Here is a 12,791-nt window from a genome sequence, read left to right as displayed (position 1 = left end):
TGAAGGCAGAGCCTAAGTGGACATTAAGGGTGATGGACAGTGAAGAGAGGAAGCAGCAGATTCTTCTCAGATCTTTATCCTCAAATTTCTCTTCAGCCTCAGTATAATCTCATTTCAACCAGTAAAGTTGTCTTCTGCTTTCCTTGTGATAAGTGCCGAAGAGAAGCCTCATTTAAGGATTCTAGTTACTTCAGCTCAGCCCCTAATATGTTCAGCAGCGATATGCTTGGGCCTACGATGGCCTCATTAGTCAGTGGTGTCCCATATTTCCCCTTAACTGAAGGACATGACAAGACAAATGGCTGCAGTCTATTCTTGGGATTTTTACTGTCTTTCCCTCTTTGTAGAGCCCTGCACTGGGTCACACCTCAGATGCTTTGCGTCCCTGTTAATGAAGAAATTTCCGAAGTATCTGATATGGTGGTGAAAGCAATCACAGGTCAGTGAAACTGAGAGCTTTCTTATCTGGGTGTTTCTCCTTGAAGTTAACATAAATCCATACTTAGGTCAGTGAGCAGCCAGACAGTAAGGTATTGCCAGAGGTATATTGGAATGTGGGAAAAGCCTTTTGCAAGAGTGCTAGTTTTATAAATTTGAAGTATTCACCTTAGCAGGTAAACTACATTTCCCCTTTATTTTCTGTGACCAGGGTCTCTTATTTCTTGGGCATTGAACTAAACCAAGGTCAAATGCAGCTAAGGCTAATTTCTTAAAACTCAATGGCATTTGTATATTCAAGATAATTTTAGAGGGAGGAAGGGAGTTGGTGGTACAAGGTACTCCCCGAGCTGAAGTTACATATTAAAATGATGTCTCTCTAATTGGTAATTAGAGATGTGCTTTGGATTATTTTTCTGGTTTGTCTAAGAAGTAAATGAAGTGCCCTGAATTTGTGGTTCCAGCATCCTGGACAGGTCCAGGCACCTAATAAGGTTTCTGTTTCTTAGTCATAGGAATAGCCCAGCAGAAATAGCCCATGAAAATTTTAAAAAAGCAAAGAACCAAAACAAATTGCTCCTACTAGAGAAGACATCCAACCTTGACCAGCTTCTCCTCAATTAAGAAGAGTTGGAAAGACTTGCCCATTTAGAGAATGTTGGTGAAATTCTGCTGGGAAAGAAAGTTAGTTGCTCAGCTGCTGTTAGCAGTGTTGGAGGCAAACCATTAGGTAGGCTCCTTTGGTTGTAAGAATTAGAGACTCACTCATGTTACAGGAAGAAATAGGGGGTTACTTAAGAGATTATCAAGGTAGGAAAGGAAGCCACACTCTCACGGAAACTTAGCTCCACAGCCCCTCTGGGGACTGGGATATCTGCTGTTAACATGATTCTTGCGCTCTTTCAGGTTCTGCTTCTCTTTGTATATCTCTGCATTTTAACTCCTGTTATTAAATGAATTGTTTTCTGTAATTCCCCTTGCAGAGTCTAACTGGCCTAGCTAAATACTGTCATCTTTGTTGTTCAAAGCTTTTCTGCAAGGCTGTGTTATAGGCTTCATGAATTGACTCCTTTGGGTCAAGGCCCACCCCCACTCCTACCTTTTGCTCAGGGAACATCATAAGAGATTGAAGGTGAGAAGCCTGGATATGGACATTGTACTTGTGTTTTTTCCCAAAGACTCTTACCAAGTTCAAGACCAATTGGTTTATGTTTAAAGTACTTCAAAGGAGTTTATGTTTGGGACTCTTTTCTGAAATGCCATAGGATAGACCTTATAAAACCAGAAACTACAGGAGCCAGACCATTGTTTGCTTAAGAATAGAACTAAGAGGATTTTAATACATCAACAGTTTGTTAATAGAATTTGAGAGATGAAACTTTTTTCTCTCAAGTCATCTGAGTTGGAGTTTGAAGAGGTATTTTAGTAGTAGAAATTTGGCCACAAGATTTTATTTTATTTTTTAATGTTTACTCTGAGAGAGAGAAAGAGAGAGGAGGAGGAGCAGTGAGAGAGAGAGAATCCCAAGTGGGCACCACACTGTCAGCACAGAGCCTGATGTGGGTTGGAACCCACAAACCATAAGATCATGACCTGACCCAAAACCAAGAGTCAGACACTCAGCCAACTGAGCCACCCAGGCGCCCCTGGCCATAAAATTTTAAAAGCTTTCTTACTCTTCCTCATCTTAACCCCCGTATCTTGCCAGTCCAAGTACAGATACGTTCTGCCTCTAGGAGGGCCAAAGGTTCTAATGATCACTGTGTTCCTAATCTGAAATTGTTAGCCTAAGTACAGGAGTCCCAGAGAGGACGGTCTGTAACAGTGGTCTTCAATATGGAGACATCCGTTAAATGTCTCTACATTGTCCCAGGTGCTACCAATCAGCACTGTCAGTTTTGTTGATAAATATACTGAATAAGGCATTTTCCGTTTCAGTTGACATCTGTCATCTAGAAGTGAGGCCACGGATGCTATTAAACATCATGCAAGACAGGACAGTCCCCTACAAAAAAAAAAAAAATTATCCAGTCCAAAATCTCATTAGTGCCAAGGTTGAGGAATCATGACTTGGAGCTACAGCCTACTTTGTTTACAAAACTTGAACGATAAATCTAAGACTTCTGCTAAGATGGAGGACCCACCCTCAGCCTGTCCTTCCTACTGACTACAAGTAAAAGCCCTGGATGGCAGACACAAAGCAGTTATCTGAGGATTCTGAAAAGTAAATAAGAGCAGACAGATTAGGGCAGGAAATCATTGCTCAAAGAATTAATATGGTGGTGAGTTTCCTGTTGTTATTTCCTCCCAGATCTCCTCCTTTAGGCTTTAGAGCAGTGCAAATCATGGAACTGGCTACAAAAGGGGGGGGGGGTCCAAAAGAGTTCCCCCCAGAAAACTTCCTTCAGACTAAAGGATTCTAGAGGAGGGGTTGCTGCAGGACAAAGTGTGACGGAAATCTATACCCCCTTCCCTCTTTTTTTTCTTTTCCCTTCCCTTCTCTTTTTACACTCTTGGCCCTCCCTCTTGGCAGTGGCAGCTACACATGCATCCAGATAAAAAGTAATTCACTTTTATTTATTTTTTTTTAAGTTTTAAGTAATCTCTGCATCCCACATGGGGCTCAAATTCATGTCGCCAAGATCAGGAGTCCCATGCTCCTCCAACTGAGCCAGCCAGATGCCCCATTTGGCTCAGTCAGTAGAACATCTAACTTCGGCTCAGGTCATGATCTCACGGTTTGTGGGTTCGAGCCCCACGTCGGACTCTGTGCTGACAGCTCAGAGCCTGAAGCCTGCTTCGGATTCTGTATCTCCCTCTGTCTCTCCTCCTCCCCCTCTCACGCTCTGTCTCTCTCTCTCTCTCTCTCAAAAATAAATAAACATTAAAAAAAAAACAAAAACTTAAAGAATAGGACCACCTGGGTGGCTCGGTCAGCTAAGTGTCTGACTTCGCCTCAGTCATGATCTCACAGTTCACCGGTTCCAGCCCTGTGTCAGGCTCTGTGCTGACAGCTCTGAGGCTGGAACCTACCTCGGTTTCTGTGTCTCCCTCTCTCTGCCCCTCCCCTGTTTGCATGCTCACGTACACACGAATTCTCTCTCTCTCTCTCTCTCTCTCCCAGAAATAAATAAACTTTAAAACTTTTTTAAACAAGACTTAAAGAAAAAATAATGAGACAGTGGTTTAAAATGAGAGAAAGGTTTAAAATAAAAAATAAAAGCCAACAATAAAGGTAGAAAGCTAAACAGGATAAAAACAGTAGTAAAAACAGTTTTTAAAAAGTCTCAAAAAATTTTTTTTTCTCAATGTTTTTTCTTGAGAGAGAGGAGGGGGGAGGAGCAGAGAGAGAGAGGGGGGGAAACACAGAATCTGAAGCAGGCTCCAGGCTCTGAGCTGTCAGCACAAAGCCTGATGCAGGGCTCAAACCCACAAATCATGGAGCCAAAGTCAGACGCTTAACTGAGCCACCCAGGCACCCCCCTGCCCCAGATCTTTTTTACATACATTCTACTCAAATAGAAAAAGAAAATAGTTTGAGACATAGTAACAATAATTACAACCCATCATTGAAAGAGTAAAGGAACTAAACCATAAAATAAGCAAAAGCATACAATAGACATGTATGTACAGGGACTAGAAGCGTTAGGAAGTTAAAATACAGCCTCTGCACTGTCGGGTGTTTCTGTCCCATACATTAGTCTTCCATGGCTGGTGGTCCGTGAGGATTCCTCCCAGTAACCGACCTCCGGGATGAGAGCTGGGAGCAGAAAGAACCGTGACATGCGCCATCACCCCACCTAAATCAGAACCTTTTGTTGCTGCTGTTGACCAGAAATTGCTTTCAAATTAACCTGCCTCAGCTCTCTTCTTTCACGCTGCTCCAGATGGCAGGCAGAAATGCCTATCCAGAGGCGCACTCCCTCCTTCCTCTTCTGTTGTTCTAGTGGTGCTGAACTCCTCCCCACCTCCCGGTCTTTGTGGCACAGAGTGTCCATTTGCAAGAGCCTGGCACTTAGTGGTAGTTTGGGGCAGTGAAGTAATTTTTCTCTGAAGGGAATGAATGAGAGTAAATGTATACCCTTGCTTTATCCCCTGTGCTAACTAGTAGGTTATAAATGTCATAAAAGTGCTGTAGGTGTTTGTAGCTGGTGGAGATTTATATGCCGTGGGGACTGGCCGCTATGGACTATACATGTGATAGATTTTAGCAGCTGTATTTTTATATCCAATACAATGGTGCTTTGTATAGTACCCACCTTTCTAAAAAGCAGTAGGCTTCCTAAACTGACTTTTACAGTGTATTAGAGGAACAGAAGCAGGAAAAACGCTCTTAATTCTCCAAGGAGCTCATAAGCAGTTCACCATTGTGATTAAAGGCATGCGTTAGAGAATCAGACTTGAATCTGCCCTCTGTCACTGGCTGTCTGTATAATTTTGGGCAAATTATGGAACTTCTCTGAACCTCAGTTCCCTTCCTACAAGTAGTATCCATTGTACAATCTGAGGATGGAAAAGAAATAGGCTTGTGGAGCACAGAAATAATGCATATAATGCCTGGTCTGTGGTTCTGTGCCTGGTTACACATTCTGTAATGATGAGCTAGTGTTTACAGTTTCTGTGGTCAAAGTTTTTTATATACTAAGTTACCTGGTGGAGAAAGGGTTAACCTCTGTAATTTGATAGACTAAAAAATGATTATTCTAATACTTCTTTTATGTAATCATTTTCTCATTGGAAGCAGTGTCTTTTCTGCTTTATAGATATCATTGAAATGGATTCTAAGCGTGTACCTCGAGATAAGTTGGCCTGCATCACCAAGTGTAGCAAGCACATCTTCAATGCCATTAAGATCACCAAGAACGAGCCAGCATCAGCCGATGACTTTTTACCCACTCTCATCTACATTGTTTTGAAGGGCAACCCCCCACGCCTTCAGTCCAATATCCAGTATATCACCCGCTTCTGCAACCCAAGCCGATTGATGACTGGAGAGGATGGCTACTATTTCACCAATCTGGTAAGGATTTGATTTCCTGGAGTTACAGAGAGGAACCGTGAAGGTATTTATTTTAGGGATGTGACACATCACTCACAGGCCTGTGACAGTTTACTGCCCGTGAGTTGAGGAATCAGTAAAGCTAAAGAGGCTTGCTTGCTGTCACACAGCACACGTGACTGGGCCGGGCAAACACCCCACCTCTCAGTACTTGACCAGAGATTGTGATCCTCTTACAGAAGACACGATAGTCACGTGGAGGAGTGTCTGGTGCTGTTGGCCATCACTTCCCCAGGTCCTGGTTCAAAGGGCCATTCACTTAGTTGGGTTGTTTCAACCATGAATAAATCAGATCATGGACTTTGACTTCTTTATTGAAAGACTTAAGAATTATTTTTTGCTTTATTTCTATAAATGATCTCTTAGAACTGAATCCTGAGATTTTAGGCAAGGGTCAGTCTAGAGGACGTGAAATGATTTTCGACTGTTGTTAACCGTGCTGATTGATTCTAGGCAAGATGGCATTAAAATATGTGTATCTAAGTTGTAAGGCTGAATACTTCCTTTTACTGACCACTTAACTTTTGTTTGTTTGCTTGAGACTAGATTTACTAATGGATTTGAGCCTCGGGATACCTTATGTGCCTTCTTTCCTGGGTAGGAAGTTGTACAGGGTGATAGGGAGAGGAAACCAGGTTACATAAGGCAGCGTTTCTAGTAAATTGTCTAAAAAGACAATTGAATCTAAAAAGACAAGCTTGAATCTCCCAAGCTTCCAGAAATTTGTTGTGATTTATTTTTAAATGCTAAATATGTATTCCCTTTTGTTCCTGATTCTGTATTTTGTTTTCCTTTAAGTGGGTTCCCAAAAGTGTATAAATTTCCAGTGCTGCAGAACCTGGACCTGCCCCGGTTAACCTCACCCTCAGCCATGGCACCCAGCCGCTCATGACTGTTGTGGTAGCATCTGGGGATGTGGTTTGCGGGGAGCTGGGAATGCTCTTTTCCTTTTTGCAAGCTCTTATGAAATTCCAGTTAGTTAACATGCACCGTAATACTAGTTTTAGATGTAGAATTCAGTGATTCATCACGTACAACACCCCGTGCTCATCCAAGTGCACTCCTTATACCCATCACCCATTTAGCCCGTCCTGGGAATGCCCTTTTTCAAAATGATGCTTGTTCCATTATTTGCAGTAGTTTTCATCCTCCCAGACACATGGTGGTTTAACTATACTCCCCCAAAAGTTTAAGTAGCTGAAGTAAGCGTTTCTTAACATAAGTGAAAACATGCACTTGACTGCCAGGAAGAGCCTTTTGGATTTAGTTCTTTATCCAGAGAACATGAGAAAGTGTGGAAAATCCCTGAGAATTATGAAGATGGAGACGTGGCTGGTAGTAGAGAAATGAGCAGGGCTGGGAGGTGTTTGAGGGTCGTCCTGGTGGTCAGCAGTGGAGGCTGCTGGCTCCCCTTTTCCCTGCAGCTTCCCAGCACCTTGACCTACAGCCCTGTTAGCACCTTATGTCTCCGTCCTCTTGCTGATTCAGAGTCCGGCTTCTGATCCCTCTGCTCCAGTGAAACTGCTCCGGCAGAAGTCAAATCCCATGAAAACTGTCAGCCTTCATCTTACTTCTTTAACATTCTTGGTAACTCCTTTGTTCTAGAACTTCCTGCCTTTGGATTTCAGAGTTCCACTCCTTACTTGTCTCCTTGTGAGCTTTGTGTCTTCTCAAGTTGGGTTTTTCCGTGGGGTGCTGTCCTCTATGCATCTCTCTCCCTAGGCTGTCTGCTCTGGCCGCCGCTCTGCTGTCATCTGCACAGTGATGACACACACACGTCACCTGCTTGCCCTCCTGCTGAGCTCCACTTCTGGCTATTTATTGGGCCTCAAATTTAATTTTTTCAAAACTAAACCTACTTCCCCACCAAATGGTTTTCTCCTTTCTCATATACGCTGTTTCCACTTGGGGCAACAGCATCCATCCATGCCAGGAATGTTAGAATCCTCTTAGATTCCTCCTCTCTCCGGGGACTGCAGCACATCCACGGACACGGTGGGCACCTGTATGGCAGGGTCAGATGGGCCCATTGTTGTCAGATGAGTCCGTTGTAGTAGATTTGCTAAATATTCCTCAAAAAGATGATTCCCTTTTTTATGTGTAATAATGTTGGATCCTGGGAATGAGTTCTCAGAAGAAATTCTGAGAGCTGCCCGTTTCCCTCTGTTTATATGGCATGTCTTTCTTGTGAAAATAGTTTTTTAAGAAAATGCGAAAATTCATTTTCTTTGTCAAATTAAATCAATATGAGAAAGTATAGCCAACAGATGTCTGCTTCACTGAGCATTTGCCCAAGGATTCTGTACTAATAATTGCTCCCGCTTGTTCATTTCTTACTGCCGACCTGTGAGCTAAGCACGTTACACGTGCTGGATTGCTTCATTCTCACAATAAATCTGGGTGGTATTTCCCGTTTTACAGATACAGGAACCCCAGAGACAGTAGGTAACTTTCCCCAGGCTCACAGAAACTCCTGGCCAACATATGACGGAGGTGACAACTCAGGTTGCTTGATTTCAAAGCCTGTTCTTTCAACCACTTGACGTTAAAGCACCAAAGGTCCTTAGAGGACCAGAGGTCTGTGTGCCACTCCAGTACCTGCTGATGTGCCCAGTAGCTGGCCAAGCCCTGAGTGAGCATTGTGGGGCTGGCAGGACCTCAAAGGGGAATGGCTTTACGGGACATGTTCCCCAGTCACTTGCCCCTAGAGCTCCCAGTCCCAACAGTGGTTCCTCTTCCCTGCAACATGGCAGGGAAGCAGAGAGTCTCCGAGTTTGAGGAATCATTCAGTTTTTGTCCACGGGAAACTCTGTAGCCAGTGTGGAACAAACACTGAAGGTGCCTCCCCCGACATTTCACTCCGTATAAGACCCCTAGACCTTTGAACAACCCAAGGAGAGGACTGAATTTCTCACAGGCCCAATGGGAGTTGGCAATGCAATTCTTTTTTTTTTTTTTTTTTTTCCTAAGGAAGAAATGTATTATTTCAGGTGGGAGTATAAGGAAACATGATTGGGATGCCTGGGTGGCTCAGGTAAGCATCCAGCTCTCGATTTTGGCTCCGGTCATGACATGGTTGTGAGGTCAAGCCCCACATCGGGCTCTGTGCTGGGCATGGAGCCTGCTTAAGATTCTCTCTCTTTCTGCCTCTCCCCTGCTTGGGTGTGCTCACACTCTCTCTCCCTCAAAATAAATGAGCCAATAAAAGGAAGGAAGGGAGGGAGGGAGGAAGGAAGGAAGGAAGGAAAAGAAAGAAAGAGAAAGAAAAACAGATTTGCTGTGAGTTGTTAATTTTGTTTTGTTTGGTTTATTTATTTTTGAAAGAGTTCAAGCAGGGAAGGGGCAGAGAGAGAGGTACAGAGGATCTGAAGCAGGCTCTGCACTGACAGCAGGGAGCCCAACGTAGGGCTTAGACTCACAAACTGTGAGATCATCACCTGAGCTAAAGTTGAGGCTCAAGCGACTGAGCCACCCAAGTGCCTCTGAGTTGGTAATTTTTGAAGCTGAAGTCCATGGTGGGTCATTACCTGTTTTTTCCTACTTTTGATTCTGTTTTAAATTCACCATAATAAAAGGATTTAAAAAGATGTATTTGAATATTTGTACCTTTCCCCTTATGGCTATAGTAAATAACCTTCTGGTTTTTTCTAGTGCTGTGCTGTGGCTTTCATTGAGAAGTTAGATGCTCAGTCTTTGAATTTAAGTCAGGAAGATTTTGATCGATACATGTCCGGCCAGACTTCTCCCAGGAAGCAAGAATCTGAGAATTGGTCTCCTGATGCTTGCTTAGGGGTTAAGCAAATGTATAAGAACTTGGATCTTCTGTCTCAGTTGAATGAACGGCAAGAAAGGATCATGAGTGAAGCCAAGAAACTTGAAAAAGACCTCATAGAGTGGACAGATGGAATTGCAAAAGAGGTTCAAGACATTGTTGAGAAGTATCCACTCGAAATTAAGCCCCCGAATCAGTCTTTAGCAGCTATTGACTCTGAAAATGTTGAAAATGATAAACTGCCTCCACCATTGCAACCTCAAGTTTATGCAGGATGATAAATATTTACATGGGTAGTATTTATTTGAGCCTAAATTGTAGCTAGCCCTTACTACAGTCCATGATTGGGATCTAGACTATAACTTAATGCTTATAAATGCCAGAGCGTTTTTAAAGGTACAGTTTGTGGGGATTGTTCTATTTGTTTTGTTTTGTTTTGTTTTTCCTGGCAGGGGAAGCTTAGTAAATAATAAAATACTATTTATTTGAGTTACTGAAATAGATTCATTTAAGGCTTATGTGAAAGTTTTGTCTAAATCTGTTTTTTGTCCATGGTTTTCCTACGTGCTTCCTCTGTGGCATTCACTGTGGTTTGGATTTGGGTAAATAATTGCCTTTAAAGGATAAAACAAATGAATGCTACAAAATGTATGGTACCACTCTTCTACAGTTTGAAATAATTTTATAATTGTAAAGATAGAAGATATATTGATAAGTAAATATGTAAAATTGTAAATATGTAAAAAAAAAAAAGGAATGGTGTCTGCTGTGCATGGCGTTTCATGCGTTAATTTTTTTAGTTTAAAATGAAGTATATTGAATGTTTGCCTTTAACACCATTTTATTTGGTTTGCCCCACTTGAATGAATCTAGAAACGTTAGACATACTCCCCTGAAGATATTGACTCCGTCTTTAACAGTATGTTAGCCTAACTTTGAGGTTCTGTATAATCAGTCAGAGACTGTGACACCATTGAGGTTCAGAATAATTTTTAGGTCGTATCAAGTTACTGTTCAAGATAGTCATTTGAAGACTTTGAACCACGCCTCTTGCACCGTCGTCCTCCACTCATTCAGGAGGTATTTATAGAGGTCTTCGTAAAGGAGCTGGTCCTGGGTCTAGATCAGAAGACAGGAGTGAACAGGCCTCCACTGGCGAGAGCCGATGGGGAACTCCTCAGAGCTGTAGCACCCTTCTTTCTGCCTCCGTCTGCAGCAGACCTTTGACTCTATGGGCAACCCAGACGCATGTCATATAAACCTCTTTCAGGGTTTCTCCACCTCAGTGCTACTGACATTTGGGGCCTGAGGACTTTTTGTTATGAGGGCTTCCCTGTGCATTACAGGACGTTTAGCAGTATTCCTGGCCTCGATACCCACTAGACACTAGTGGCAACCCCCACAGTCGTGAAAAATCTCCTCCAGACATCGCCGAATGTTTCCAGGGTGGAGTGGGCGCAAATTCGCCCTCAGTTGAGAACCACTAATCTATTGTGTAGACAAGGAAGCTGTCCTCCTTGTGGTTAATATGATGTAACCAAAGAATATTGTATTAAATGCACAGTGCGGTCAACTGATACTGAGGCTTTACAGCCACTGGCAGTGTGGAACCGTTTTAATCCTAACGGAACCCTTCATAACCTAAATACGCCACGTGTGATCCTCCTTCCAGTCAGTGATTTCTATAGATTATCAGCGTACCTGTGAAATTGTGCATAATTCCAGGGCATCGTTCTGAAACAAGGTCACATGACACAAGCAGTATCTCAGTATCTTCCTAACAGCGTACCACACAGATTTGTAGCGCAGTAATTTTGGAATAAAACTAGGGTGAGTATAAAACTCTGTATCCTTTACTTAAATTTCCCCGCAAGGGCCATGCGGTTGACGTACCTGTTGTCACGAAGCGCTAAAGGCGTGAAGCAGTTAACCGAGTCAGCCGATCACGGAGCTCATGTGGAGTGCGAGGAGTTACTATCCGATGCCAGTGAGAATCTGCACTTAGGAACCCGAGCCCAAGTGATTTTTGCAGAAAGCTTTCCCCCTCTTCCGTTGTTCTTTTCTATGTACTTTCTAGGTGCTAATCCAGGTATACACACTCTGAATTCTCCTGGGAATATATACAGTTCTTTTAGTCTTGTACATTATGTTTGTTAAATAAAATGTGCATATCAGCCTCCCACAAAAACTGTCTTCTTTTGATTTCTTGCGTATCTTTAAGGGAAGCTGTTGAATTGATTTCTTTGTACGTGTCTCATATTAGTTGAATTCTGTAGATAGGAAATCTTGCCTTAGGTAGAGGCTTATATTTAAGTTGGCATCAACCCTGTGGCCACATTTTCTGTTTTCTCAACAAGAGAGTATCGCTATTTTATGTACTATAAATGTGATTGGAATAAACCTTTGGAACGGAAACCCATATTAACAGGGTCTCGTGACCCATCCCTCTTTCAGCTAGATTGAGTTTCAGTTCTTTATTTTAGGAAAAGATACATTACTAATATCCTCATGTTGCAAAGGTTTCCGTTTTAAGCCACAACCGTCAGTATCATACTTAAAAATGAAGCATTGGACATTCCAGTTAGAATCAAGAACAAGAGAAAGATGTTTGCTGTCACTACCATTAGCGCTTTTCTGAAAGTATTACCCCAGGTACTCAGTCTTCAAACAGAAATGAAGGGGGCTTAACCTAACCTATGTAGAAATGTTCTAGCCTCGTGGTTGAGGCTTGCGGTTGGCTCTGAAATTTTGGCTAACACGTAGACATTAGTTCTTTGGCCTTGGGCAAGTCTCTGCTCTTTCACATACCCAATCTGTGAATCGGGTGTGACGATCACACCAGCTTCAAGGGCTTCTGGGGATTAGATGACATACAACAGTACCTAGCAGTGCTAAGTGCTCAAGTGATAGCTATTTATAGGTGCTTTTTTCTACTTAGAAAGCCCAAGAGAACTGATACGGAAACATTACATTTCACTAAAATGGTGAGATATGACATGAGAAGTAGCCATCAAAAGCAACAGTACAAAATGATATTTCTATGTCTCATAACTGTCCAGTTAGCAAATACAATGGGAAAATTGTGTTCACTATAGAAACCTATAAATCAAACAGCAAGAGCTTTTAGGATTTATATGGGAAAAAATACAAAATTGAGAAACAGAAGACATACTCGGACCTGTGCTCAGAAGTTCCCTGCTCTGGGGCTTTAATGTTCTGTCTCTGCCATCTTGGATATTCTTAATAATGTTGTCTTTGGATTCATGTTTTTGAGTGAAGTCTGAGGGGACAATGGAGCATGCACAGTGCGGCTTAGAGCCTCGGTTCATGCATAGTCCTGCCTCCCACCACCCTCCTGGATGAGATCTTGGTCTTACCGCTTCCACTCTGTGACCACTGTAGCTGGGGCCTGGGCGCTCAGGAATGGTCACAGCTGGGTATGCATGCATGGGGCATTGGACCAGGACATGATGGCGCATTTGATGGCTTGCTGGCTGACAGCCGCATCTTGGCCAGTTGGGG

At 42.8% G+C, this 12,791-nt stretch overlaps 1 protein-coding gene across 5 annotated transcripts in view; it reads left to right on the top strand.

The window, feature by feature from the left end:
* Window positions 1-11,479, top strand: part of RABGEF1 (RAB guanine nucleotide exchange factor 1) — a 60,819-nt gene extending 49,340 nt beyond the window's left edge. For all 5 annotated transcript variants that reach the window (XM_078440060.1, XM_078440063.1, XM_078440059.1 and 2 more), the window contains 3 exons: window positions 348-439; window positions 5,202-5,458; window positions 9,149-11,479. In XM_078440060.1, coding sequence (XP_078296186.1) covers window positions 348-439; window positions 5,202-5,458; window positions 9,149-9,547 — 748 coding nt within the window. In that variant the 3' untranslated portion in view covers window positions 9,548-11,479. The remainder of the gene's footprint in view (window positions 1-347; window positions 440-5,201; window positions 5,459-9,148) is intronic.
* Window positions 11,480-12,791: the final 1,312 nt, after the last annotated feature.

Source organism: Panthera onca, chromosome E3, assembly GCF_046562875.1.
Source record: "Panthera onca isolate mPanOnc1 chromosome E3, mPanOnc1 haplotype 2, whole genome shotgun sequence".
Lineage (NCBI taxonomy): Eukaryota > Metazoa > Chordata > Mammalia > Carnivora > Felidae > Panthera > Panthera onca.
The sequence above is the reverse complement of the archived record's forward strand: the minus strand, read 5'-3'. Positions and strand labels throughout refer to the sequence as shown.